At 47.2% G+C, this 24,645-nt stretch overlaps 5 protein-coding genes across 5 annotated transcripts; 2 read left to right on the top strand and 3 right to left on the bottom strand.

Annotated features, from left to right (window-relative positions):
• Positions 1-1,367: 1,367 nt before the first annotated feature.
• Positions 1,368-4,349, bottom strand: GLAREA_04780 (Clc chloride channel; the record flags this gene model as incomplete). Its single annotated transcript, XM_008087157.1, has 6 exons — positions 1,368-2,702; positions 2,751-2,936; positions 2,989-3,080; positions 3,137-3,251; positions 3,322-3,474; positions 3,528-4,349. 6 exons carry the CDS (start codon positions 4,347-4,349, stop codon positions 1,368-1,370), a joined length of 2,703 nt encoding a protein of 900 aa, XP_008085348.1.
• A 185-nt stretch (positions 4,350-4,534) lies between these two features.
• GLAREA_04779 (uncharacterized protein) lies at positions 4,535-6,589 on the top strand (the record flags this gene model as incomplete). Its single annotated transcript, XM_008087156.1, has 2 exons — positions 4,535-4,917; positions 4,972-6,589. 2 exons carry the CDS (start codon positions 4,535-4,537, stop codon positions 6,587-6,589), a joined length of 2,001 nt encoding a protein of 666 aa, XP_008085347.1.
• Positions 6,590-7,123: 534 nt separating this feature from the next.
• On the top strand, positions 7,124-8,281 carry GLAREA_04778 (outer membrane autotransporter barrel protein; the record flags this gene model as incomplete). The annotated part of the gene is made up of 1 exon (XM_008087155.1): positions 7,124-8,281. The coding sequence occupies one exon, from the start codon at positions 7,124-7,126 to the stop codon at positions 8,279-8,281; it is 1,158 nt and encodes a 385-aa protein (XP_008085346.1).
• Positions 8,282-9,234: 953 nt separating this feature from the next.
• Positions 9,235-14,005, bottom strand: GLAREA_04777 (vWA-like protein; the record flags this gene model as incomplete). Its single annotated transcript, XM_008087154.1, has 5 exons — positions 9,235-11,446; positions 11,496-12,222; positions 12,272-12,652; positions 12,747-12,883; positions 13,863-14,005. The coding sequence occupies 5 exons, from the start codon at positions 14,003-14,005 to the stop codon at positions 9,235-9,237; spliced, it is 3,600 nt and encodes a 1,199-aa protein (XP_008085345.1).
• Positions 14,006-19,214: 5,209 nt separating this feature from the next.
• Positions 19,215-19,685, bottom strand: GLAREA_04776 (uncharacterized protein; the record flags this gene model as incomplete). Its single annotated transcript, XM_008087153.1, has 1 exon — positions 19,215-19,685. The coding sequence occupies one exon, from the start codon at positions 19,683-19,685 to the stop codon at positions 19,215-19,217; it is 471 nt and encodes a 156-aa protein (XP_008085344.1).
• Between the last annotated feature and the right edge of the window lie 4,960 nt (positions 19,686-24,645).

The following is a 24,645-nucleotide window of genomic DNA, read 5'->3' as shown; positions in this document are numbered from 1 at the left end:
TCATTACACGCCAATGTCCATGACCCTATGACCGTGAGCGGCCCTGTACGCTGTCCATATCGTGAATCCTATTTTGTTCGCACTCAGAAAGGAACCCTTGATGCTTAAGCGAAAAAGAAAACTTACCAACACAGTACTGTAAGACCAACAATACAAATCACGCCTCTCCCCTGCATGGAGAATCGGCGGCTAAAAACAACACGACAACAAGGTGACTGGATTGATCGGAGAAAAGAGTTTGTTGGGTCGACCCCATGCAGCCTCGTGGAAGCCCTCGCGATGTTTTGTTCCAAGTAGGTGTTTTAAGTATCAAACAAGGCTGAATGGCTGCATGGAGCTGTGGGATTTGATGTCCAACTTTGATCGACAGCCAAAGAAAAATAGAGTTAAGAATATTTTAGTAACTGCACGGCACAGCGTAGAAACATGACATGCAGATATCCTCTATCCAATCATGGCACTTGAAGCTAGATTGGCCATAATTCTGGTGTTACCTTTACCAATATTCTTCGAAGTTGCCGAATCTGGACCATGCTGAATTTACCACGTCAGATTCCACTAGATCAAAGAGACTTGCTATAGGAAGCTTTATCTCGTCGACTTACTGGAAGATGCAACTTAAAGACGGATGCAGTGCCAATCAATAAGCGTCGGTACCAAATACAGCCTTAAGGCTCGTCGCGTGAGAATTAAGTGATTCCAACATTTGAATTTACAGGGCAGGAAGATGCCCCATTGCGGCAACTAGGATCGAGGCCGACTATGTTGTACAGTATACTATTTTTAAAATCCTCAAAAACGTGGCGGCGGCTACACAGGGAAATTTGATACCAGGGAGTGCCCGTTCGGACGGGAGCGCCATCCGCCCAACGACGCGTCTGCGCGGCGACGAAGACAGGTTAAAGCCCGCAACAAACACCGCAGGCCATCAGAATGACGATGGTCAGACCGGGGATACATGAGCTGAGGAATTGAAACAACCCTCTCACGGATTTGGAACAGAAGATAGCGTCAAGCTGGGGTAACCGTGTTGTCCCTCTAGACAGATGAGCCAGATTACACTGCGGTGATCCGCCCACGGCAGACTAAAGAACAGTATGAGTGCTTGCATAGTAGTCCGCCTAAGGTTCCTCCCGGCAAGATTGGCCTCCTATCAGGTTCGGCTCTCAATGAACATAATTCCGTGTAGATGTGGCAGTCCAGTCATATTTGTGGGCGGTCTGCGGTTGCAATTAGTTGCAATTATTTGAGCAAGTAGAAGATAGCAACTTACTTAGATTCAACTTCGAATCGTAGGGATTTTATACTAGGCCAAAATGCTGTTTTTGAACATATCTGAGCAGGTGACTGCCGAGATCAAGATATTCTCATAGGATTGGTGCATCGCCAACCGGACTGATCGGTGTGGAATCTTCAGTATCTCCATTCCTGTCCAACAGGCCTCTCTGCTCTCCTTGACCATTTTCTCTTGTTAGCCCAGTGTCAATACCTAGGCCACCTGGCATCCTCAAAGTTCCTTCTTGTGCAGCTGTCTTTCTTGTTTCCTCTGCTCCATTGAGCACATACCATACATCCTTCTTCGTTAGGAACCCTTGTAGGACGCCTCTATCTGAGAAGAGTATGTAACGCAACCCTAATTTCTGGAAGTAATTGGCGGTGAGAAGGAGATTAGAGCGAGAGGGTAGAGTTAGTGGAGTTTGATCCATCCAGGGCCGGAGATCAAGAGTAGTTCGAGGGTCAGCAAGAGGTTGGTGAGAGAAGAAGGCTTCTGCTTCTGGGGGCAAAGAACGTGGCCCTTCTGTTGATGAACGCAGGATGTACTCTAATTCAGCTCTGGAAATATATCCTAGGAGAATCGCGTCGCGCGGATCAGATATGACAGGGAACCCTCGATACGGGTGGGTTGCCAAAATGTTGGACAGGGACCGAATGGTATGTCCTGTCGATGTGAGAACAACGAGGTCTTCGATGCGTGTCATGATTTGGCTGACGGGTATGTCGGGGATTACAGTCTCTTCGCTGTTGTCCAAGAAGGGGTATTCGTTAAAGTGGATCCAGGATTCATAAATTCCACGTTTGCCGAAGGCGTCGCCAATCCATTTGCTTAACATAACGGCTATCATGATAGGAAGGACATAGGTAAGTGCACCAGTCAATTCGAACATAATAACCACTATTGAGACTGTCATGCGGGTAACGCCACCAAGAGCTGCGGCAGCTCCAATGATGGCGTACGTTCCAGGAGTTACGCAAGGAACATCGGGTTCGCAAGAGGCAAATGGAAAGAAGGTGGGGTGGTTGTGAACCCAAATCTCCATGATGATTCCAACTGCTCGTCCCATGAGTGCCCCAACCGCCATTGAAGGTAGAATGATACCAGCTGGGATCTGTAACCCGAAAGTGACAGATGCAAGAAAGAAGCCTAGAATAGCCGCGAAAACTAGTAGGAATATTGTCCCTGCAGTAGCAGCTCCCGTTTTGCAAAGACCGAACTGGTCATCAACGACTTTGGAGCACTCTGCGAGGAGAGAATATACGAGTTCGGAAGCCTGCGCTCTCATGTAAAAGTTAGGGTAATTAATAAGAGCAGTCAAGATAGCAATGATGGCTACTTGGGTAATGGGCCCAGGCAGCCATGCATTTCCTTTTTTCCATCCTGCGATTTTCATATTCATTTTGATGAACAAACCGCCGTAGATACCCTACATCAATGTTAAAAGCTGAAATATAAAAAGTGCGGGGTTACTCACTCCAAGTATTCCGAGTAACGCAAAAGGGATCATCTCGAAACCATGCCAACCGGAGCTGTAAGTGACTTGATAAAGTACGAGCTTTCCACTTCTAAAAGGATCAAAAGCCTGAAGTGTGACAGCCGCAGTCATGGCGCAAACGAAGCTCTGCCACATGGTTTTGTCGGGGAAATAATAGGATAGTTGCTGTCTACTAATGAGAAAGGCATTACCCCTGATGAAGGACAAGTTGACTGACCTCAAGACTGAACAAAACACCCCCAATTGGAGAGCCGAATGCCACAGATATTCCCGCAGCAGCAGCAGCAGACAAGACTTCGCGTTTCCGTGCTGGTCAGTATTAGCCTGGACAGTCAAACCAAAATCAAGGTACATGGGCAACGGACCTTCATTGCCATTTATGTTTCCAAAAAGTTTCATAAACAAATTCGCACAACAGCATGCCACATGGACAAGTGGCCCTTCTTTTCCCAGCCACATACCAGATGCAACAGCTAGACACTTGGATGTGTTAGTAATGATTTTTTGAAGCCAAAAAAAAAAACTTTATTTGGAACTTTTGCTTGCGTACCAGACCAAGTGACTTAATTATCAAAGTCCAGGTTCCCATAAAACGTCGAATGACAAATCCTCCCAATACTGTCTTAATCTCTGGTATTCCACTGTGCTTTGCGTATGGCGCATACTCTTTGACTAAAATACTAGCAGAGACTCCGAACGCAACCTTTTCATTGACGAACATTAGTGACGACCACAGAACAGATCAAGAGAACTCACAGAGAAAAGTGTGAAAAAGAAGTATTCTATGAACCATTTACCCCCAGCAGATGTTATATGAACGGCCGCACTCCAGGGTACCCAGTCTCGGCACTGAGTATACCCATCATATCCGTAACAGCAGAAGTATTTGTTCAGATAGAAACGCCCTCCGTCATCCCCAGCGGAACAGTATCCGGTCTTCATATCTCCAAGCCAATCGCTCGCGACATCTATTGCTGCCGCGAATATTCCAGCGGCGAGCCCGGTCAGGATTAGCACAATCCATATCTGACTCGCATCTAAAGCTCGTTGCGCATATCCCAACAACCCCGAAGCGCTTGAGTATAGTACTCGTAAGCGTTGCCGTTCTTTTGTGTATTCGAATATCCAATCGATTGCTGTCATGTCTTCATATCCAACTCTGCGCCCCGGCCCTTCCGCGTACCAGTCCAGAGGACCTCCATCCTTAGGATTTGCATTGATATTCGAAGACGCCTCCTCGCCGTTGTTTGTCCCGGATCCCCACGAGCCACTGTTACTCACACCAGGTGTTCCTGATCTGGGAGAAAGTGCAGGTTGACGCGATTGCGCGCCAGTTCCTGAAATAGCAGATAGGAATCGAGATACGGGAGCTTGCTTGGCTTTCCGCTTGAAGCTCACTATCTCTCCTTCGTCTTCGTAGAGAGGATCCTCCGATAGTAGCGTCTGCTCTCGATGATGGCTTGCGACAGGGTCGTCGTCGTCGCTGTCGTCTTGAAGGGTTGGGACACTCGGTGGTTGGTGACTTGAGGATGAATCGCCTATGGAAGGGGGGAAATATCCGGCTGAAGAGCTGGTCATATTCAAAGAGCCGAAGTCGTTAATGGCATATTCTTAAGCTTACTTTTTCGAACGAAGTATGGTGGTTCTTAGATAGTTGTCGGCAGAACCTCGGAGTTCGTCGCGTCCTGCTACCGTACCCGGGAGCTTCATCAGCGGGTTGTAATTTTCATGGCACCCTCGACGAATGCGCCATTCAGTACAATATGGCAAAACCATCGAATCCCGCAGATGATCTCCTATCAGATCCTACGCAGACTTTTGACAAGTTAGTAGAGCTTTTAAAGACGAAAAATGATACGTCAAGATTCGTTGGTCTCGCTCTTTTGAAGAGTGTACTCGACAATGGTCAGCTAGTGCACGACACCGAGCGCATACATTTGATATGGGATTCTCTATCACCAAAGTTCCTCAAGCGTCTACTTCGCGCTAGAGAGAACAAGACTACTAGCAAAGCAGAGGCTATAGATATGGTAGATCTTTCTGTATCTATTCTACACACATTGACCAATCTGTTACCTGCAAGTGATCTCAATAACAAGAGGCTGACATCACTTATAAACCCTCTCATTGAGGTTTCGCTTCAAAGGTCAGGAAAATTTCTCTCTTTGAAAACCCAGAGTCAAACGCTGACGTCGTACAGCAATTCAGCAACAACCGAATTGATTTTGAAAACTCTCGTCACACTTGTCAGTCATCAAGAAGGTGCGGTTGAACTCATTCATATCAAAGACGTGACGCCCTTGTGGGAAATTGCTCCTCAATACCCATTGGCTCTAGATGTATTTACATATGCCTGGGTCAACGCATCATCTGTTAATAGCGAGATTCTACGTACCCAAGAAAGTATAGATGAAGTGATCCCTGCTCTTCTAGTTGCCTTTAAAAATACAGATGCTGTTACCCTACTTCAGTCTATTGGCAGCTTTCTCCCAAGGTTGAACCCGGAGGCAGGTCATCCTATGATTAAATCCATTCATGTACTAATTGGTCTGCAGGTTTTGAGCGAGGACCCGCCATGGCTAGTACCACTCGTCGCCGCTGTTCGTCGATTGGTACTGAGAAAGCCTACAATCACTGGTAGAGCTGCATACACGAACCTGGCTGCAGCTCTCTTGCAACTGTACCCTAAGCAATGTCCAATCTTACTTTTCAAGAATAGCGCAACCGACAACGCTGAGAGCAAGCCCTTTTCATACCTATTAGTTAACCTTCTCTTGATAGACGTTCGATCATCGTTTCCGTCACTGCTTGCTCAATTGAATAGTGGCAACTATGTCTCTATTTCGCAAAGGTTAGCCGCCGGCTTCGACATTCTTTCCAGCTTTATTGGATTTTTAGTCAGGAGCCTTGACGATGACATGCCTATACCATCGTTCAACATGCCACCGGATCTGCTACTGAAACTGCGAAAGGACATCGCAGAAACAATGTCGTTGACAATCGAGTATCTTCGCGACAGATGGGATGCTTCAATGGCCGGAGCATCGGGTCTTCATCCATCCGCGAGGGCAGGTACTGCAGTAACGTCTGAAGGCTCACGATTAACATTAACATGGGACACGATGGAAAATAGCGTTACAACTGATCCACTGGTATTAGCTAGCATCAGGGCTTTATCAATCTGGATTCGCGAAGACGAAAACGAAAATTTGCGTAATGAAAGTGCTGGTCTGATGGATATGCTCGTTGAGCTTTACAAGATCAGCGTGGGTAACGCTCTTGATTTTCGCTACCCAGTACTGCTTGCGCTTGAACCCATCATGCTTTCAAGCATTGGTGTTGGCGGATTCATTGAGCAGAACGGCTGGAAAGTGATTTCCGACGATCTTCATCACATACTCGCAGAGATTCCGACTTTAATCATACCTTCAACTGACAGCGTTGTCCCCGAAGCTGCTCGAGGAGTTGAAATTATTCGCGTTCTACTTGCGGTACTCGACGATGGGACGACCAGCTACCCCCAGGAAGATTGGATGTCGTCCATTGCAGTTGTTGCATCTATGAAGATTTCTCCAAAGCCAAACGCTTCGGTACTAGAGCTGCAAGTTGCTGCACTCCAGCTTGTCTCGGCAATCCTTACAAAGGCTGCCTCTGGAGTACAGAAGAGATATTTGACAAGCATCCCAGCGCTTCTAGGTCTTGCAAACCAGATCCGGCCATTGGTGAAGGAATTGGATGAGGCCTCGTCAAGAGAGTTGACCGATCTACTTGACGACGCTTCGTTGGAGATAGAAAATCTAAGGGCCGTACGATATTAGGCAACAACATCATGAAATACGAGATGTTTGAGCGATGAAAGAGCTGTCATAGGGTTGTCCAAATCGCCAAAGTCTTGAAAAGGTGTTCACACGATTCACACGAATTAACACCCGTTTGATCTATTCTGCCGGTATGTCTGTTCGGATTTTCCGATAGTTAGCATCATGCAATAAATTCGGCTCAACGAAATACGAAGCACAAGCAAGCGACGTTGGACGGTCGAATCCAGCCAACTCAGCTGGCTGACAGTGGGTCCCATTAGCCGTCTGCCAAGAATGGGATTGGTCGTGCAACCAAAATTTCGAAGTATCGTTCACCCCTTACGGTCGTCGCTCTTCCCTGCCTCCAATTGACCCACCATGATCGTCGGAATCCTTGAGGTTGCAGAATTGTTACATTGACTGCTACATGTACTGGAAATCTGAATGGGTTAGGTTAGGAATATTTGCAAATACTCTTCACCGACCTGAGTTTCTGGGTATGCTGCTTGTCATCACCCATCTCTGTTTCTAGCTATGCTAGTTACATTCACAATGCACACATTCAAAAGCTTATACCTCTACTTGGGGGAGCTGTTTCTCACAACAACCATAGCTCAAAACACCTACAGCCATTATACCATAGAAGTAACCATTCCCTACTACATCGATGTCAAAGTCCCCAATGCGGTGCCATTTACCGACCCTCCCAGGGTCAACGTGGAACTACGAAATGGCAATAAGAGTATTGCATATCACCCGACAATAGATACCGGAACCTGTGGGTACGTCGTCTCGGTAGATGGGTTTCCTGGCTGGTCACAGCAGCTCGCAAACGCGAGCGAGAAAGGCTGGGAGTTTCTATCAAGCAGCAAGAAACTGTATTCCGGCCATTGGATCCCCGTTGATATGTTCTATACCGATGCACCAGTGGAGGTCGAGACCAGAGTTCCCGTTCTAGTTGTCGAGGAGTCCACCATATGTCCCCATTACAACGAAACGAGAGATACAAACACTTGTCCAACGCTCAAAGGTACCCTACCAAGAGTGGTCCACCATCCCCCAAATATATCATTATTCGGCGTCGGTTTCGGCCGACAAAAAGATGGTCAGCCTCAAGGATCACCAGACAAGAATCCATTCCTCAATATCGTAAACATAAACAAAACAAGCACCAACACCGATCTCTTCCGCAACGGTTATATGCTTGATCGAAATGGCATCACGTTAGGCCTAACAGGATCCAACACCAAAGACTTGATACGCTGGAACGTCTTAAAGCGCGGAGACCTATGGGACACCGACCACCGCGACTGGCGCGCCCCCAGAGCATGCTTCAGCGTCGACGACAGCACCTGCGTTGAAGGCAATCTCCTCATCGACACCGGAATAGCACATTCCTATCTCACCCTCCCGACCGGGGCACAGGTCCATACACATACAGACACGAATCCGAGCACTCACGCCCCCGTCCGCGCACTTAACAACGGCTCCGTCGTCCAACTCAAAGTCCGTGATGATTTTGGGTATGCAGTTGATACAGAGTTCATCGTCGGATCGCCTGAGGGGATCGCACCGAGTATGGTTATCGTGACGTTGAGAGATCCGGCTGAGAAAGAGCCGTTTTTGAATACTGGACGGCATTTTTTGAGGAGCTGGAAGGTGGCGTTTGATGCTGTGGGTGGGAAGTTTGGGTTTCGGAGGGTGGTGTGAGGAGTTTCGTGGCGAGGGAAGTGAGGAGATACTTCAGGTTTAGTTGTAGGGAGGGCAATGCATGATTGTTATGAGATGGGTGATGGTATAGTATGCTGGGACTTCTAGTCCCAAAACTCAGTGGAGAAGAAAATGTATGAATGTATTTCAATGGGTAGTCTGCAAAGAAATTCAGGTGTAGCAAACCCGGAAGCCATCGAAACTCCATGTTTCCGGTCAATTAAATTAGATACTTTGGCTCTGATACAACATCAGATACAGCACAATTCAACGTCCCGCGCCTTCCTAACTCTGTCAAAAACTTGTTTTTAGAACCTACCACCGAGCCTCCGAAGAATTCATGACACAACAAGCAAACAAAAACTCAAGCACAACATAGTCGAACCAAAAACAAAAACTTATAGGTTGGAATATCTTCAATATAGTACCACATTCATAATCTATATATACCCTCTTCCCCACTCCCATTTCCTCACAAATATCCATTCCATTCCAATCCATTCTCATCAACCCATCTTCCTTCCCACAGTCATCCACCCCAATCCCTAAGGAGCAAAAAGCCGCAATTTTAAATCCCAAAAGTACCCATAATCACAAAAAAACATTCGAACAGAGATGACAAAAAACCGTGTAAAAGATGGGGTAAAAAGGTTCTCAACAATATATAATCCCAAGATAAACAATGCTAAATCCCCTTTCGATTCCTTAAAAGTTCGGGTGATGAGATTCGATTCCAGAATAATGAAGGCAGTAAATACGCGCGACGAAGGCTGGTATGAGGGGGTATGTCCAAAAACAAACAGGCTTTGCGAGGATGAAGGTAAAATATGATACAGGTAATAAAGTTTGATGTTGAGGAAATGATGGTACGCCGGCCGTTTAATCTCGTAAAATGTGAGAGTGTTCAAAATGATGTCGTCGTAATGGAATCGTACAATCTGGATGGCTTTTGTTTAACTCTCTTCCATGATGCCACCTTCGCCACCGCCTTCTTCTCGCCATTCTCGACTGCGTTCGGTCAGGCGTTTGACGCCGCTGACGCGATTCGACCAGAGACTTTCAACAGGTGTACGGAATGTGTAACCTCGTTGACTGCTGATCACACCGATGGCTTGGAGAACAGCTTTTCTGCTATCTCGACCGAAGACTGCTGGGTGGGATATCCATTCCAGACTAGATTCTAATTCCGCGTCCAAGGCGGCTACGGTTGTGGGATCTATTCCAGGAGAGGAGTTCATGGAAAGAGCGTCGTTGGATACGTGACGAGGAATCTGGGAGTGCTGGCTCGTTGCTGAAGCAGCTGAGGTAGGAGATGGTGTGCGGCGACGGTCTGGGGTAATGGAAGATGTGGGTGATGAGGAGTCGCCGGTGTTTGGTGACTTCGCGCCTGGTGGAGGAATTGGTGGTAGACCACCTTTTCCGAGACCCTTCAGGATAGAACGGGTCTCGTTGAGAAGGTGTTGGGCTCGGTCGTGCTGGCCTCTTGATACTAGGGTAAGAGCTCGGGTAAGCATGTCCGAGGTAAGAAGCTCCATTCGTCGCTGTACGACAAGTGGATGTGGTGGAATAGATGGTGTATTCGGCCATTGTGACTCAGACTTCTTGCGGCTTGGGGATGCAGGAAGCATTGTGATTGCAAGTAAGGAAGGACGAGGGAGTTGCGTCAGAGTACTGTCTCTCATAATATCTCCCCAAGTAAGATCTGCCTGAAGGAGTGGAACTTCCTCAATCGAAAGAGTTCGCGAGTCTTCCTGATCTAATGGTCCGCCAAGTGCTTCCAAACCAGATACGATGGTTTCCCATGGATCCTGTGGTAGTTGTTCCTGAGACGCATTGTCTGGAGATATCACCAGTTGTACCAAGATATCCCTCTTGTCGCCGAATCGTAGATCGCCCAAGGAAGCCTCGGCATCTTTGCCAGTTGCTCGTTTGGTGATTTGTAAAGCACCACTGATCTTGACAAACTTGGCAGGCGACCCTTCTGGCAGTCGAAGCTTTAGTTTTACATTTTGATGAGACATCGTCTGGAGGGCACCGAGACACCCAGCAACGCACTCGCGCAGCATCATCCAGTCCTTGACATATGTATAGGAAGCCTTTGTACGGGTAGAGAGCTCGATCATAGTATCCGGCTTGTGTGTCATTCCCAACCCAAAGGAGTGAATCGCAATCTTTGCGGCTTCTGCCCTCGAAACGACAAAGTCGACACTCTCTGGGTCCGAGGTTGAGGAATCGCTGATCAAGAGAATAGTGGCAATTGGGTTATTTGATTTTCGTTGCATTAGGAGATCCATCGCGACATTGGCACCCTCCACAACATCTGCTCTGTGACTCTTCTGTCCAACCGGTCTGATGGAAGAGAGGATGCCTGGCCATCCGTTCCATGATTTTGTAGTCATTCCAACTAGTGGTGCAGCACCACCACTGGATCCAAAGGTAACCAGACCCATCCGATCACGCTCTCCGAGATTCGATACCATGAATTTCAACGCGTCGCGAACGAGGCTTATTTTCACACCTTGCATGGAGGAAGATATTGGAACAACAACGACAATATCGAATGGTACATGGACGACTGGTGGTAATCGGACAGTTCGAGCGGCGTTCGTATAATCCGTTCCGGCGGTTGTTGCTGATTTCGGTGCACCGTATGAGGATGAATTGACCGATGAACCTCGATTTGGTCCATTCACTCTCTGCCAATCCTCGTCCTCTGGCTCTGATAAATCGTATTCTGGGCTTCGAACAGGAGATGCCTCTACGGCGTGTAAATCTAACAACGCTTGTTGCCATAATTTCAACTGGTTGCGGTTCTCGAATCTTAGGTGGAAAGAAGGAAGCTCAGCTACTGAAAGGCTGAGTGTGAGGATGTTTTCTTCTGCAGGCGTCAAGTTAGACATCGTAATCTTTTCTGTTTGACCAAGGTTGGCTTTACCCCCTGATTCTGATACTTCGTTCAGATGTTTCTTAATTAGAATAGAGCCCTTGAGCGTGCAACGGGTTGTTTTTCGCAGTGGCTGCGTGTCTTCCCATCCTTGGGGTATCATGACTTTCTTTTCCTTTACGCAAATAAGCATCTCGGCGAACAGGAAACATTCCAGTTCCTGCCATGACTGCCTGTCCTTTCCGACACGGATTGTGCCGTACAAACGGAGCTTTCCGAATCTATTTTTAAGTTAGTGGAATCTTCAAGATTGTGTAGCAAGTGCTGTACCGATTGAAGTCGAGACCATGCCAGTTCTCTACTCTTACGCGGAGATTTTCTGTAATCTCTTCCAGTACCTCTGGTGCTTCATATGGGTAGAACTTAGGTGCACTTTGCGCTGGTGAAGGCGGTCGAGCATAGGTATCTTCAGGACGTGCAACTGGAGCTTGAGGGGCTGATCGTAAGTCATCAGGATCTGGCCGCCATTTGTTGTCTGGCACCTCGATTGTTACCAAACAAGTCAAAGTCTGCTGTTGACGCGACCTGTTCAATGTTGGAAATTCCGATCGAACACTGACCGTTGGCGCTGGGATTGGATTCCTCGTTACGCTCGCTCGTGGGCTTGTTATGCTTGTTTCCATTGACTGCACATCGTAATCGTGGCGACGCGGAGGACCACTGGTAGAAGTTTCTGGGTAGCCAACTGAGGAAGCGGTTCCTGTAGCCTCTGAATCATTCCGGCGATGACTGCTTTGTCCTGAAGGTCTCTCCGACGGAGGGCCAAACTTTTCACGTTCTCGGCTGTCTCTGCTGTCCCTATTGTGGTCATTGTTGTGCGCCCTAGGATCGCGGCCGGCGTCCAATTCCGCCTCCCTTTGTTGCTGCTGTTGTTGTCGCTGGTTAGATTCTCTGCTCGGCGGCCTCATGGTTTGGTTGTCCCATGGGGTAGGAGTGGCTTGGTTGGATCTGGATGCATCGTTCGAGGAGACTGATCGTACGATGTTGCTCAATTTTTCTGTACAGCCGTTAGTGATTTTACAATTACAGATGCAATTGACTCTTACCAATGTCGAGAACATTTCCTCCTCTACTAGTGTCGAGTCCTAAGGGAGCGTTACATGTTGGGCAGTACTGCGACTCAAATTCCTTGATATATTCGTAGAAACATGCCTCGTGCGAGACGTGACCGCAGGAGAATTGAAGAATGCGCTCGCCACGAAGGGTGTGTTCTAACGGCTCCTCGCATACTGCACACTCGCTGCCGACAAAGGTTCTTTCTCGTCTTGTACGACTCCTCTCCGACACCGTCGAGTCGCTAAGCATGCCCGCCATCTGATTGCCGGACCTGTTGCGCAGATCTCTCGATGTTTTACTCGTGCTATCCCACGGCTTAGTCGATGTTGATGAAGTTGTTGGTTTTCGAAGTCCTGCGATTGTGCTAACACCTGGGGAGGGAAACTGCGTCAGCCGGTGGTCAAAGGAATTCATGTCGTTTGCAACCACTCCTGAAAGAGAAGGAGACGTTATTGTTTAACTGACCTTTCTTTGGTGGTAATCCTGCAACACGGGACCCACCAGCTACCCTGTCCTTCTCTCTCCGCCGACCTTTCTTGTTTGTGTCGGTAAGTAGTCCAAGCTCATATAGTGCTGAAACCTGGGCCTCCTCCCTGGGGTCTCTTGGTTTAGAATTAGCAAAAGCTCCGGGTCTAGAATAACTGGTGCCGAAATGGTTCTTCGACATGTAACGGTCCTTCCTGCCGATGCAGGTTTCCTTTGGGGGGGGCGGAGAATATATGAGATTCCTGATGATGCTATCCCGCCTTGCTTCGATGTGGCGCTTTATAGTATGGCAGTGACAGAAGTAGTGGCTGTCAGCTCCTTAGTCCCGTTCCTTTGACTCTTATTGCTAGCTGTCAGAGAGTTTTGGGGAGGCGTTCATACACACACGGCGAGGGAATGAGGGTTCAAAAAGACGGTGCAGTGATCACGACTAGGTTCGAGGTCCTAGACGACAGACGGCCTATCTGCAAGCCCAAAGACGCTCAGGGGAGACGGCGGCGACAGTCCAGGTGGCCGTATTAAGAGCCTGTGATATCGGCCTCTGTATCTGCAGGTTCTCGAAGTGTTCCTCGAAGCTGCTGTGCTAGGTGGCGTGGATTGCAATACGCTTCCAGGTTGCTTGTAATGCAGAGCAGCCACGGTGGAGCGTGAAGCTTGGGCACTACGCGACGGATACGCAGTCTTGTGAATGCCAGATACTCGTACACTCACGGAGGGGTCGGACCTCGAGCTAATAAAGGAGAAGGGTTAGGATATGGGTAAAAGATTGTAAAAAGACGGGGCGATGGTTCGATCCAGCGGAATCGGGTATCAAGAACTCGGCGCGCAAGGTGCCTAAACCGTCTAGCTGAGGGAGGACACTATCACGTTGACGACGTACAAGCTGAGGGTGTAGATGACGGAGGAAGCAGTTCGCGGAGATGGGATTGCTCGTCGTACATGCAGGACGAGTGAAGGGTACGAAGGAGGCAGCGAAAGATGGAGCTCGAGGAAGCCGTTGCTTTTGAAAAGAGGTTTTCGCGAGCCGGGAGGTGGGTGGTGGTGGTGGTGGTGAGATACGATGTGCGGTGCGGCAAGAAGCACATCTGCCCGCACCGTTCTGCTGCTGCTGCTGCTCTGCCCTTGCTCGACGACCAACGACCACACAGCGACGCATCCTCGATGCCCTCCTGGCTCGGTTCGTTTGCCATTCGTTCTTCGTTCTTGCGATCCTCGTCAGGACCGGGCATGGATGCCATGAGCGAGGAGGGGGGCCTGTCCGGTCCGCAGGCTGGGCTGGGGGCGTATTGCATGGGACGTTGATTGAAAGACGCGGAAGGAAACCTTGAGGGTGGAAGAGTCAAGGGTTCAAGGCACTTGCATTAGACTGTAGAACTAGTTCGAGGCCCTGACAGTTGACTGCTCTAGTCTGCCGAAGCAATCAGATTTTTGGCACCAGCGTGGCCCTAGGGAATTGCCGTCACCAAGCAACAACTTCTCCTACGATGTACTCGAGTAGTGTTCTGCATAGAACTAGGAAGAATCATGAAAGAGAAGACGTTGCATGAAAAACAACAGAATAAATAGATACTCTCTTTGCTTTTTGCCACAGCATCAATCACTCGCATGCCGAAGTCGATTCGACGCCACCGCTCTGGTACGCTGGAGGCTATTTGGCGACACATTGATCCAAACGAATTACCGACACTTCTCGCTCGATATGGTTGTCAAGGCTCAAGTTGGTCTTCAAAACCATGTCTCGTGCATCGCATACCTCCGAACGCCCACTGTTTGTCACACCGCACCGTTGGCGCTTGCATCTATGGTCCTATCCAGCAGCTTGGGTTGAGGATATACTCGTCTTGAAGCCTATCTAGAGAAGCGCGCGAAAGCAGGCTGAACTCAAACACATTGAGAAGCCGATCTGACTTCTGCGTCTGCTTTGGCCTTTTCTTTACGGAGCCAAGCCCCAGCTCTTCCACCTTTCGACTCTACGTGTGGAGATATAAAATGTAATGGCTCACATCTAGCCTCCCAAGGTCTTTGATAACTGACGTCTGATATGTCTCGGGCAACATGTCTAATTAGAAGACGCACATGTGGGGAAGAGCAAGACATACGACTATCGAGACACCAATAAAGCAGCACTTGTGAACAGCTTTGCCTTTGCTCAAACTCTTCACATCAATCTGCAAATGGTTGACTAGATCGTCGCCGCTCTGCAGCACATCCGCTCTCGTGTGCTGTAGTGGAGTCAGTTGGCCAGAGTTACATCGTCTTCCAAAAGATCGCAATGAATGGACCGAGAGCCAAGATTAAAAAGGATTATCTGCCGGGCTATATTGTTGTTCTTACTTGTTGCGTTGCTGTATTTGCTATATCACTACTCCCGGGATGCTCAAGTCTTTAACGCTCTGTGTTATCGGCAGCATCATTCAAGTATACACTGTGGGTGACACGGTTGATGCTAATGTCAAAATCCAGGAAACTGGTCCACGGATCATTTATTCTTCTAGAAGAAGTTTGAGCAAGTTCCTCTTTGTTGCAGAAGAGCTGACCAAATGTGGCCTAACGTTCGAGAGCCGTTGCCGTGCCCAATCAAGCACGGTGGGTCTCGTCTATAGGAAAGGGCAACTTCCAGTTCCACACGGCAGCAGCTCCTAGTAAACAACCACAACCGTCCTCCATCTTACACCCACAGACCTCCTGCAAAAGAACGCAATTATTCTATCAATTTTTCCTCATCTCCGCTACGTAGTTAACAACGGCCCAAAGAAGGCAGCTCTGTCCTGCCGAGCCTGTACAGATCAATATAACGGACCGCAAGGACAACGAAGTGATCAGAGCTGTTTCTCAACGAAATAAGCAATATTCTGTTATGCCATCAACCTCTCGATTTCCTCAGACAAAAGATGCAAGAACAACTGAGTATTAGCCAGAACCTGCATTATAAACCCCGGTTTGGATGCAGATAACACACATGCAGTTGCAGTGCAGACTTGACTAATTGGATGACTTCGTAGCGAAGACTGACTAACAGCATGCGAGGGCATTCGAGGACGGCATTAACTGCAGTCTGCAGGTACTTGCCTGCAGAACGAAAGAAGCATGCAAAGAATGGATGTTACTCGTTGTCAAGTTTCAGCTTCTTCGTCATTGAGCTTGAAGAAGTTTCAACTCTCACCTGAATCGCCAGAGTGTTGACATCACAGTTCGTGGCTGAGTGCAGATTCCAGAAAACGTTTTTTTCCAGCCTCAAACTAGTCCTCAAGGTCAGCAAATTCCATCTCAAATTAGCAACATGTATTTCCGTGGCATTTAGGGCTTACGAAATGACGATATTATCGACACTGCCCCAACACCTGTGCCGCCTGCTCACAGTTTTTGACACCATTGATCAAGATGTTTCCGACTGGGTGAGAGCCAACTGCCGACTGTATGCGACAATACAGGTTGATATACGGAATACAGCAAGACAACTTCTGCTTTGCCAGAGGTCTGCATTGAGTATTCTACTCTCTACTACTGTGCGATAAGGCAGGAGAATCACGGAAACCGACGATGTCTTAGTTCCCCCACGTTTTACCGAGAACAACCCCGCAACCACCAATCTTTTCTGTCCGAATGTTTTCACAATGAAAACATTCTCGTACGTCTGGACGATCTCTAAAAGAACGTGGTGTCATGGGACGTTACAACAAGACCCAATTTTATCCGACGTTTATCTTCTCCAACCCAGATCAATCCTTCTTAATCCTACAGAACCAAGTACCTAGGTACCTAGGAGATTGACCAGCGTTGCGGCTTGGTTCTTCATCCTATGCCACCCACACCAATACCATCTTCGCCAACCGCTATGCACGATGTATTCGGGTTCCTCGCCATACTGGACAATGGGCCCGCGATGACAGGGCACACGGTATACATAGCCAATGGCCACTGCATTGCAGCAACCTTCGTCTGAAGTTATATCTCGTCAGGACCGAGTTCAATGCACCAGATGCATCTTTCCTCTCGATATGATTCGAAGTCTCAAACGAAGACACCCTCAAGCAAACCCAAAAGCGCCACATACCCCAGCACTACAACACATCCTCACCTCTTCATGCCCGGAGAACGTGTTTGTCAGAATCGATAGCCTCTAAGCATCCATCAATTCGGGTTTCTGTACCTGCCTTGGCTTCTGCTCTCGTGGATTCACAATAATACATCGCCGGTACCGTCGCTCGCACAGCATTGTTATCGGTGGATGAAGATATCAGACGAGGGATGCTGGCGTCATCCCGTGCGAATCACCCGCACTCTCTTGATCACTCAGCGGTATTCATTTATCCAGGGTCTCGTCAAAGCCGACCTCGATATTGCTACCATACCTCGCTCTTTCTACATTGAGCTTTTCTCTAGCTGCAACTCAACGGCACTGGCAGATCTTGGAAGCATTGTCTCAAAAGATACATCCAGATTCCGAAAAGTACCTCCGAACACAGATTCATGCTTTAAATGTAGGTCGCAATTGAGGATTCAATGCGCACTCCCTCTCGTAGCGTTGATGGGAATTTCTCTGAGGAGAGACGAATTCCTCACGCTTTCAGGATAAAATTCATGAATCTGCAGGTCCGGACGTGTTCTCATAGTTTCACTTACCGTCTCTTCATGTTGTCACCAGATGTCACGAGTCGTCTCTTCCTCGAACTGCATATCGTGCTTCCGGCTCAAAGCCTTGTCAGCGGCGTATTCTTCACATGAGCTACATGACTGCAGATCTCCCTCCAGATACAACCTCGCACATATGTTTTTGGTTGATTGCAGATGTACTTGTTGGTATCTAGCCTCCTGCTCTGTTAGGTTTGCCACTTGAAGTCTTCTTTGTCAACCCAAACAGCTTTTCCCGATGGCTTAGTTGGATTGTTGTCTGTTTTCGGATTATCCGTTGTACTGCCTCGACAAAACGTGGCTCTCGCGTGGTTCGATTTGGTGGCCCCTCGTCCAAGACGTGACAACACCATTAGTGTGCAACCGATGCAACCCCAAAAAAGCCATAAGCCTCGGTGCGGGTCGGTCATACATCTCACTGGGAAAAAAACTGACTCTCGAAGATGAACAATGAAGCCGCTTTGCCGTATCTAACATCATCAATTTCAGATTTCCTTTCTTACAGATGTGGTAAGTCTAAGTAGGAGCACTTCTCAGCCAGTAAGCGACAATTCCTACCCGATTGCCCAAAGGAGCACTAACATGTCTCACTGGAATTCAAGATAGCCGATCAATACCACCCGCGACTTCAGGTCACTCACTTAGGTTAGCATCTTGCCCATAGTGAAACTCATTCCTATTACTTCGTACGAAGTAGGTCAAGCCAAGGTGTGCCTTGCAGCTCGATTATTGACGTATTCCTGATGGAACGGTGGTACAAAACACTCGAGTAAGTCCTTTCTTCATTTATCCACTGCCATGAACCTTGAGCCGAAGGCAGATCAACATGATTTTGACACCAGTCCGGGCTGTTGGCGATTTATTTAGCTGGTCTGAATAGTCTCGGAGGCTAAGTTAGCTGGCGTGGAAGTTCCTCTAAGCAGTCCGCGGATCCGGAAGCCATGTCTCACGATATCAGTGGGTGATCTAGTGGCTTCTCTCAGCTAACAGTTACCCCAAGATTCATAACCTTGCATCGATCCGTTGAGATGATAGTGCAATGGAACACATGTCAGGGCGTTCCACGCTGTTTCCATGCTAACAACGCTGAAGTTCGGAGCGAAGAAGCAAAAAGGACACGCCAAAAGATTGGATGAATTAGTCCCGGAAAACGCCATTGTTACTGATTTGATCTCGAGTCATTTTTCTACCAGATCTAACTTTCGGTTGGAGACGGTGAATGCAGCCATATATTTCGGTATATTACAACAAACACAATTACATTTCATTTACAGGCTTTCTCCTGGTCTAGGAGGAGAGCAATCTGTTGTTCAATGCCGTCCGAATAACGTTACTCGGTCGATCATTCCTGACTCAACAAGGCATACCCTTCTAACTTTAGCCCCCCTTTCTTGACTCCACGTTCTAGTCTAGTCGCTTCCCGAAATATCACGAGCTGCCAGCCAACAACAACCAAAAAGTTCCACGACGACAACCCACAGAACGACGAATTCAATTGCCACTTCCAACACCGAGCAACTTGTATTGTTAATGCACTAGCCGGGCGCAATTGCAATTTGTCTTTCATGGATGAGTTTTCTTCTTGCAGCTGATCTAGAATACCCTCATCCACAGCATCATTTGTTAAACATACATCACCTCAACGGCCGTGCTCGCAAATCGCACATCACGATGCTGCCAAGCGTACATCCACCTACCAATGCTGCACACTTCGCAAGTGCCGAAGAAGAGAAAACACGCCGACTCGACAACATTTTCTCAATTTAGGAACAGAACAAACCAAGTCGTTGGTCGCCACGCTTCTGCTCTGTTGCATTATGTACCCGAGCGTATCGTCGTCAGCGGATGAGGGATGTGCACCTCCAGTCGATCGGTACATTGGGCCGCGCACTGACTTTGGGTGCTCGAGGGATCGATCAGCTGAAGCACAAACGTGGAAAATCTGGAAATCTCCATATCACAGACCGCATATGATTTTCGTATGTCTCGAATTGATCCTAGGTGACTGTGAGACACACAACAATTGACCGGAAGCCTAGCCGGCGAGGAGGGGAAAGAAACATCGCTTAACCACTCCTTCTTGTGTACAGTACCAGCACCAGTGACACGGTGAGCAGTGCGAGCGATTCTAGGGTTGCGCAATGTTGACATGAAAGTTCCTCCTCGCCGTTCGTGTTTCATGGCTGTGCTATTGACTGACCCTGAAGATTTAGACTCTCTTTTACGTGCTTTTGCTGCTGCCCGATTCAAAGGGTCTTTTCCCACGTGTTTCTTGGGTTTTCCCATGTTTGTCGGTCCAATGACTGTTCATCTCTTATATTCTCCGCATTAGATGAACCGATCTTCTGGATTCGCAAAGGATTCCAAAAGCGGACTTTTGACGTCTCGGATACGAGGATGTGGTTGTTAACCTTTTTGTGAAACCGGATTAATTTTCGGAGGATCGATTACATCTTTTGAATCTCTTGCATATCTTTTTATATTATTTCAGTGGTTATTTCTTATATTTCTCCGGGGAATAGGATGGGAATGATGACATGATGGTTGGAGGAAGATGTTGGGATTTGCTGTTCTGGCGATACAACAAAAATACCTCGCCTGCAAAATACCCATCCCCTCGAACCTCAAATTTAGTACCTCGACGTCACAAACTTCACAGTTCACTCCAAAAGCAAAAACCTTTATCAAATCTGCAACAGCAAAACAAACTCTCCCTACCCCGATCCCCTCCCCTCCAAAAAAAGCAAAAATACATATAAACTTTTCCGTGCCTCATCCTGCGACACAGCCTCTCCAATCTGTGTTTCAGAAACCCAACTTTCCGGGGGAAAACGCTTACCCTCCACCCCCCCTTAATCATCATTCCATAGGTGGTAGATATGGTTTATTCCATACCCAAATTCCGATTGCATGCGATGGGAATTTGGGTATGGAAAAAGCGAAGGTCATCGTAAGTTGTTTACCCCACGATCGGGATGCGGCGGCATTTTATTTTAATTGCACCGCACCTTCCCGTTGGGGTTGCCGGTACCTGCGTTGATGTACCTTTGTATGGATGGTAGGTAGGGTCATGTGGTTGTGGTTTTGGTTCTTATCGTGCTTTGAGTTTGGATTTGAGATCTGGGAGTGATAGGAGGGTTGCGATTCTCACTGAGATGGGTAGTGGGGTCTGGGAATATGGAGAGAAGGAAAATGGAATAGATATCGGGTGGAATCCTTCCGAGGCTTTTCGGTTTTGATTCCATGTCTGCTCTTATGCGTTGTACGTCTCGTGTGTGGACGAGCTGGGTATTGACTGCTGTCTTTATTGTTTTGTGATAGTTTATTCAAGAAGTCTTGATGCTTGTGGGGTTAAGACACTTGGAAGTGTGGTAAAATACGATGTTTGCTCGATCGGGTGCTCGTTTACTTTACTTATATTCTCTACAGTAAGAATTGCTTGGAAAAGCAGGACAGCCGCTAATCTCCTTGACTGCTTCAAGATATCCATGCTAGATACGTCGAGCGGAAATTAGTGGGTTTTTCTGCTATATATGATTAATGGAGCAGAGGGTTTGATTTTCATTTCCATACATTGGATTGCTAGATCTGATGTCACTTTTGTTCGCTCACTCTTCTACTCGTAACTTATCAATCATTCTGTTCCTTATTTCCTTCTACTTCTTTGTATTTTCCTTGATTGTTAGACGCAAGACCAAGGGCATCGAGGTGTCATTTCGAAGCACGAAGCCATAGCAACTGCTGTTTCTGAAGAGCTCGGCCATATCTAGTTGTCATGAGACGAAGCCTTCTTGAAGTCACAGTCACAGAAATTCTTGGTATACATCTTCCTACAAAGCGTTTGCATTATGTTCTTCTGATTCGAGCGTACTGAAGAACAGGACGAATTATAGAAACTTCTATCAATATTGAAATTCTTGAGACTCAGCTAAATAAAATGCTAAGTTCTCACTTCCCTAAAGTCACTCTTATAAAGAACCCGAAAGTACAAACCTTCACATACAACGCTATCACCTTTTCTACTCCCAACATCACGGTATTCCTCTTCACCCCTCCCAAAAAAACTCACAATCAAGTGGAAGTTTCATACCATCATTCAAAACTTCAACCTCCTCCCCTATCTTCCGCTCCAATCTAATCACTCCAACTTCCAGCCGTGCCGTCGTTGGTGGCGCTCACAAAAAAGCTGGATTCTGACAGACGAGAACGCCACAATAGCACGGCATTGACGATGCTGGAGCCGATCTTGTACAATAGCAGATTCATTATACGGGAGCTGCTAGTAATTTGTTTCAAGAGTGTGATTGTGGTATTGCGATAGGTTATTGAGGGGAGAGTGTGGTAAGTTTGGGAGAGGGTGGTAAGATATGCAAGTCAATCACACGAAAATGCATTGGAAACACGGCTGACGGGACGGGATTGAGATATTAGTGTTCTGGAAGGTTGGAGAATGAGGTATGGAAGACGGGATGCAGGGTGTAAAACGTGGGTGTTGGGGTTGTGTCGGTATTGGAAGATGGGAGTTTGGGGATTGATGGTGTGGAAGGCCGCTTGATATGTTTTCTGTTTCCATGAGAGGGGTGGGAAATACTGGGTATGAAAGAAGATTATGTCATTTTTCGTATGGGATTATGAGGGGTGGAAATGAATGAAGGAAAACAAGTAGAACTCGTAGTTGTATACTTTCTATCTTGCCACGGAACATTTACGACAAAGGCTCCTCTCAGTTCAAATTCCAGATTCCCAACGACCTCTCAACCCAACCTAGATCACCCAGTTAGACAAAAACCATCCGTCCATCACGTACTTTTCAGGTACAAACCCATCATCCCACCTCAATTCAGCCTACCCCCTCCCAAAACAGCAACACACGAAGAAATCAAATCAGCCCATATCCCCCGAACCCCCCGCATAGCAGTCCCTTCTATGCGGGGTCAAAACGGTCAAACTGCAACCAACATATTCATCTATATCCAACACTCAATTACGTAGAACAACAAGCAATCAACGCACCAACACCAACAAGGAGAATAGTATCCTAGTTCGCCACGCGCAGCACACTTCCCGTGGCGCAATTCACTTGAAGATCAACGTTCTCGGGGAGAAAGGACAGTTTCGCACAACCGCGAATCTTAGACAATCTGGGGAACATCCTGCGAGATACGCATACACCATGCGATACCCTTGCTTGTGTTACCGCACTTTCGCTCGTAAACGTCTCAACGTGGTGGTACTATGGGTTCTGGATTTGGAGGTTTGTGGCGCTGGCTTCGCCTCGTTTTGATGATGGATGTGCCACTTGTGGGCGATGACGAAGGACTGGTTCTGTGTGGCACTGGAGAAAGATGACTTGTTCGGTGTGGAATTGGGAGTGGGTGGTTGATGATTAGATGGGCCGGAGTAGTATTTGATTTCAGATTGTAAAAAGATGACATGAGTGTCGTGGTTTAATACACGATGCTTCGTATACAAAATTAGGTGGTGTGGATGATTAATAACGTTCTGGCTGATGTAAGATTATGGATACCGTGAGTGAGAATGGTTGGCAAGTGCGATGGGAGGAAGTACAAAGTCGTGTTGTCATTGTGTAATTTATCGCTCATAATCGTGGCTGATTCTCTAAAGAAGACATCGTTCATCCTCTTTGGATGCTTGAATGTTTCCAACGAATATCAGAAATAGCAGAGAATCCAAATCGTCTGTTTCGACCTATTCTTGCAGTGGACAAGGTATGTTGGTGATCTCTCGGAATAATTTTAACAGCTTGACTGGGGCTTGAGTGAAGATGGGCTCTTTACATCATGTCAGGTTCTAAGCTGAATTTTTAAAAATGTCTTGTTCATTAAGGATGAAAGACGTTTTATCGGTGACTTGTTTTTTGCAACACGGTCAACAAATAAGAAAAGTTCTGGATTTTTTGGAGGAGCATTAATGCGAAATTGCCTGTCCATCATCCAAATCCAAGAAGTTTTAAAAACAGGTGACCTCCCCCGTTAGCAAAATTCGTGAGAACTTACAGCAAACCCTCCCACTTGGGCGAAAACCACCTCAGACTCGGGTAAGACTATCCAGAACCTGAAATACTGTGTCAATGGCTTCTCGATAGAAACCCCCGGTAGACTCGGTACATACTCCCCAAGGGCATCACTTCCTTTACAACCTGATTGGTAATACCTCCATCACAAGCATTTTCGGCTTTGGATAGTCTTTGCCGTTCAAATGGGGACAAGGGTTGTTGAGAAGGGGAGGTTTTCTCTCCGAAGAAGGGTTGACGGTTGGAGATGTTGGGATGTAAGGAGGCGAGGAAGTGAAGAAGGCGAAGAAGGTGCAAAAAAGGGATGAAGTGGAGATGATATTAGATTGTCGGATATGTCCAAGATGTGTGAGATGTCGATACCAAATTGCAAGAAGTTGTAATCTCAGAAAGCTGAATGAAACCTACGACAAACCCATTAGCTTACGCTAAGAAGGGACTTTTGAAGTAGTGAATGACAAAGGAAAATTATGTTGATCAAACAGACTAAGTACTACTACCCTTTACGGACAGAGAGCGAACAGCCCTCCCTCTTCCTAATTGCTCGAACAAAGGGGCAGAGGGCAAAGCAGCCTTCTTCTCGGTCTTTTGAGCAGGCAAATAGGATGAGCACTTGCCCGGACACGGCCAAGGGAAGAAGAAATGAAAGCATTAGAAAGTGCTCACTGAATTGAAGAATGAGAAGAACACAAGGAATGTAAAGATATACGAGGAAGAAAAAGTAGAAATGGGAATTTTAGAGACCGAATACCTAAAAAGAAGTCAGCCAAAGTGCTAGGGCTAGTGAGTACACTTCTTCAAAGAGAAGACTGGGTAAAGAGTAGAGGCTCATCTACACCAGCTTCTCCCATTCTGCATCGATAATCTAGAAGTAGGGCCGAGAGAATAAACTCATCTACCAAACAACTATGTTTTGTCCGAAGACAAAACTGAAATCTTGAAGGCAGCACGGAAGAAAGGAATGTGTACTCACAATTTAAAGTCAAACGCAAAGAAGGTGATTGTTGAAGATGTTAAAGATGAAGAAAGAAAGAAGGAACTTGAGGGTGGGAGGACGAGATATATATGTGTCTGGAGAATTGTGAGTGAGACGCTAGATGGGATGGTGATATCAGACTGTGAGGAAGTGATCGAGATGAAGTGTGAGATTTGCGCAAATATGACAAGCTAAAGTGTGGGGTGAAAGTGAATGAACACTATCAACTGCTTTGG

The sequence above is a fragment of the Glarea lozoyensis genome, assembly GCF_000409485.1.
Source record: "Glarea lozoyensis ATCC 20868 chromosome Unknown GLAREA5, whole genome shotgun sequence".
Lineage (NCBI taxonomy): Eukaryota > Fungi > Ascomycota > Leotiomycetes > Helotiales > Helotiaceae > Glarea > Glarea lozoyensis.
This window is presented reverse-complemented; position numbering and strand designations above follow the sequence as displayed.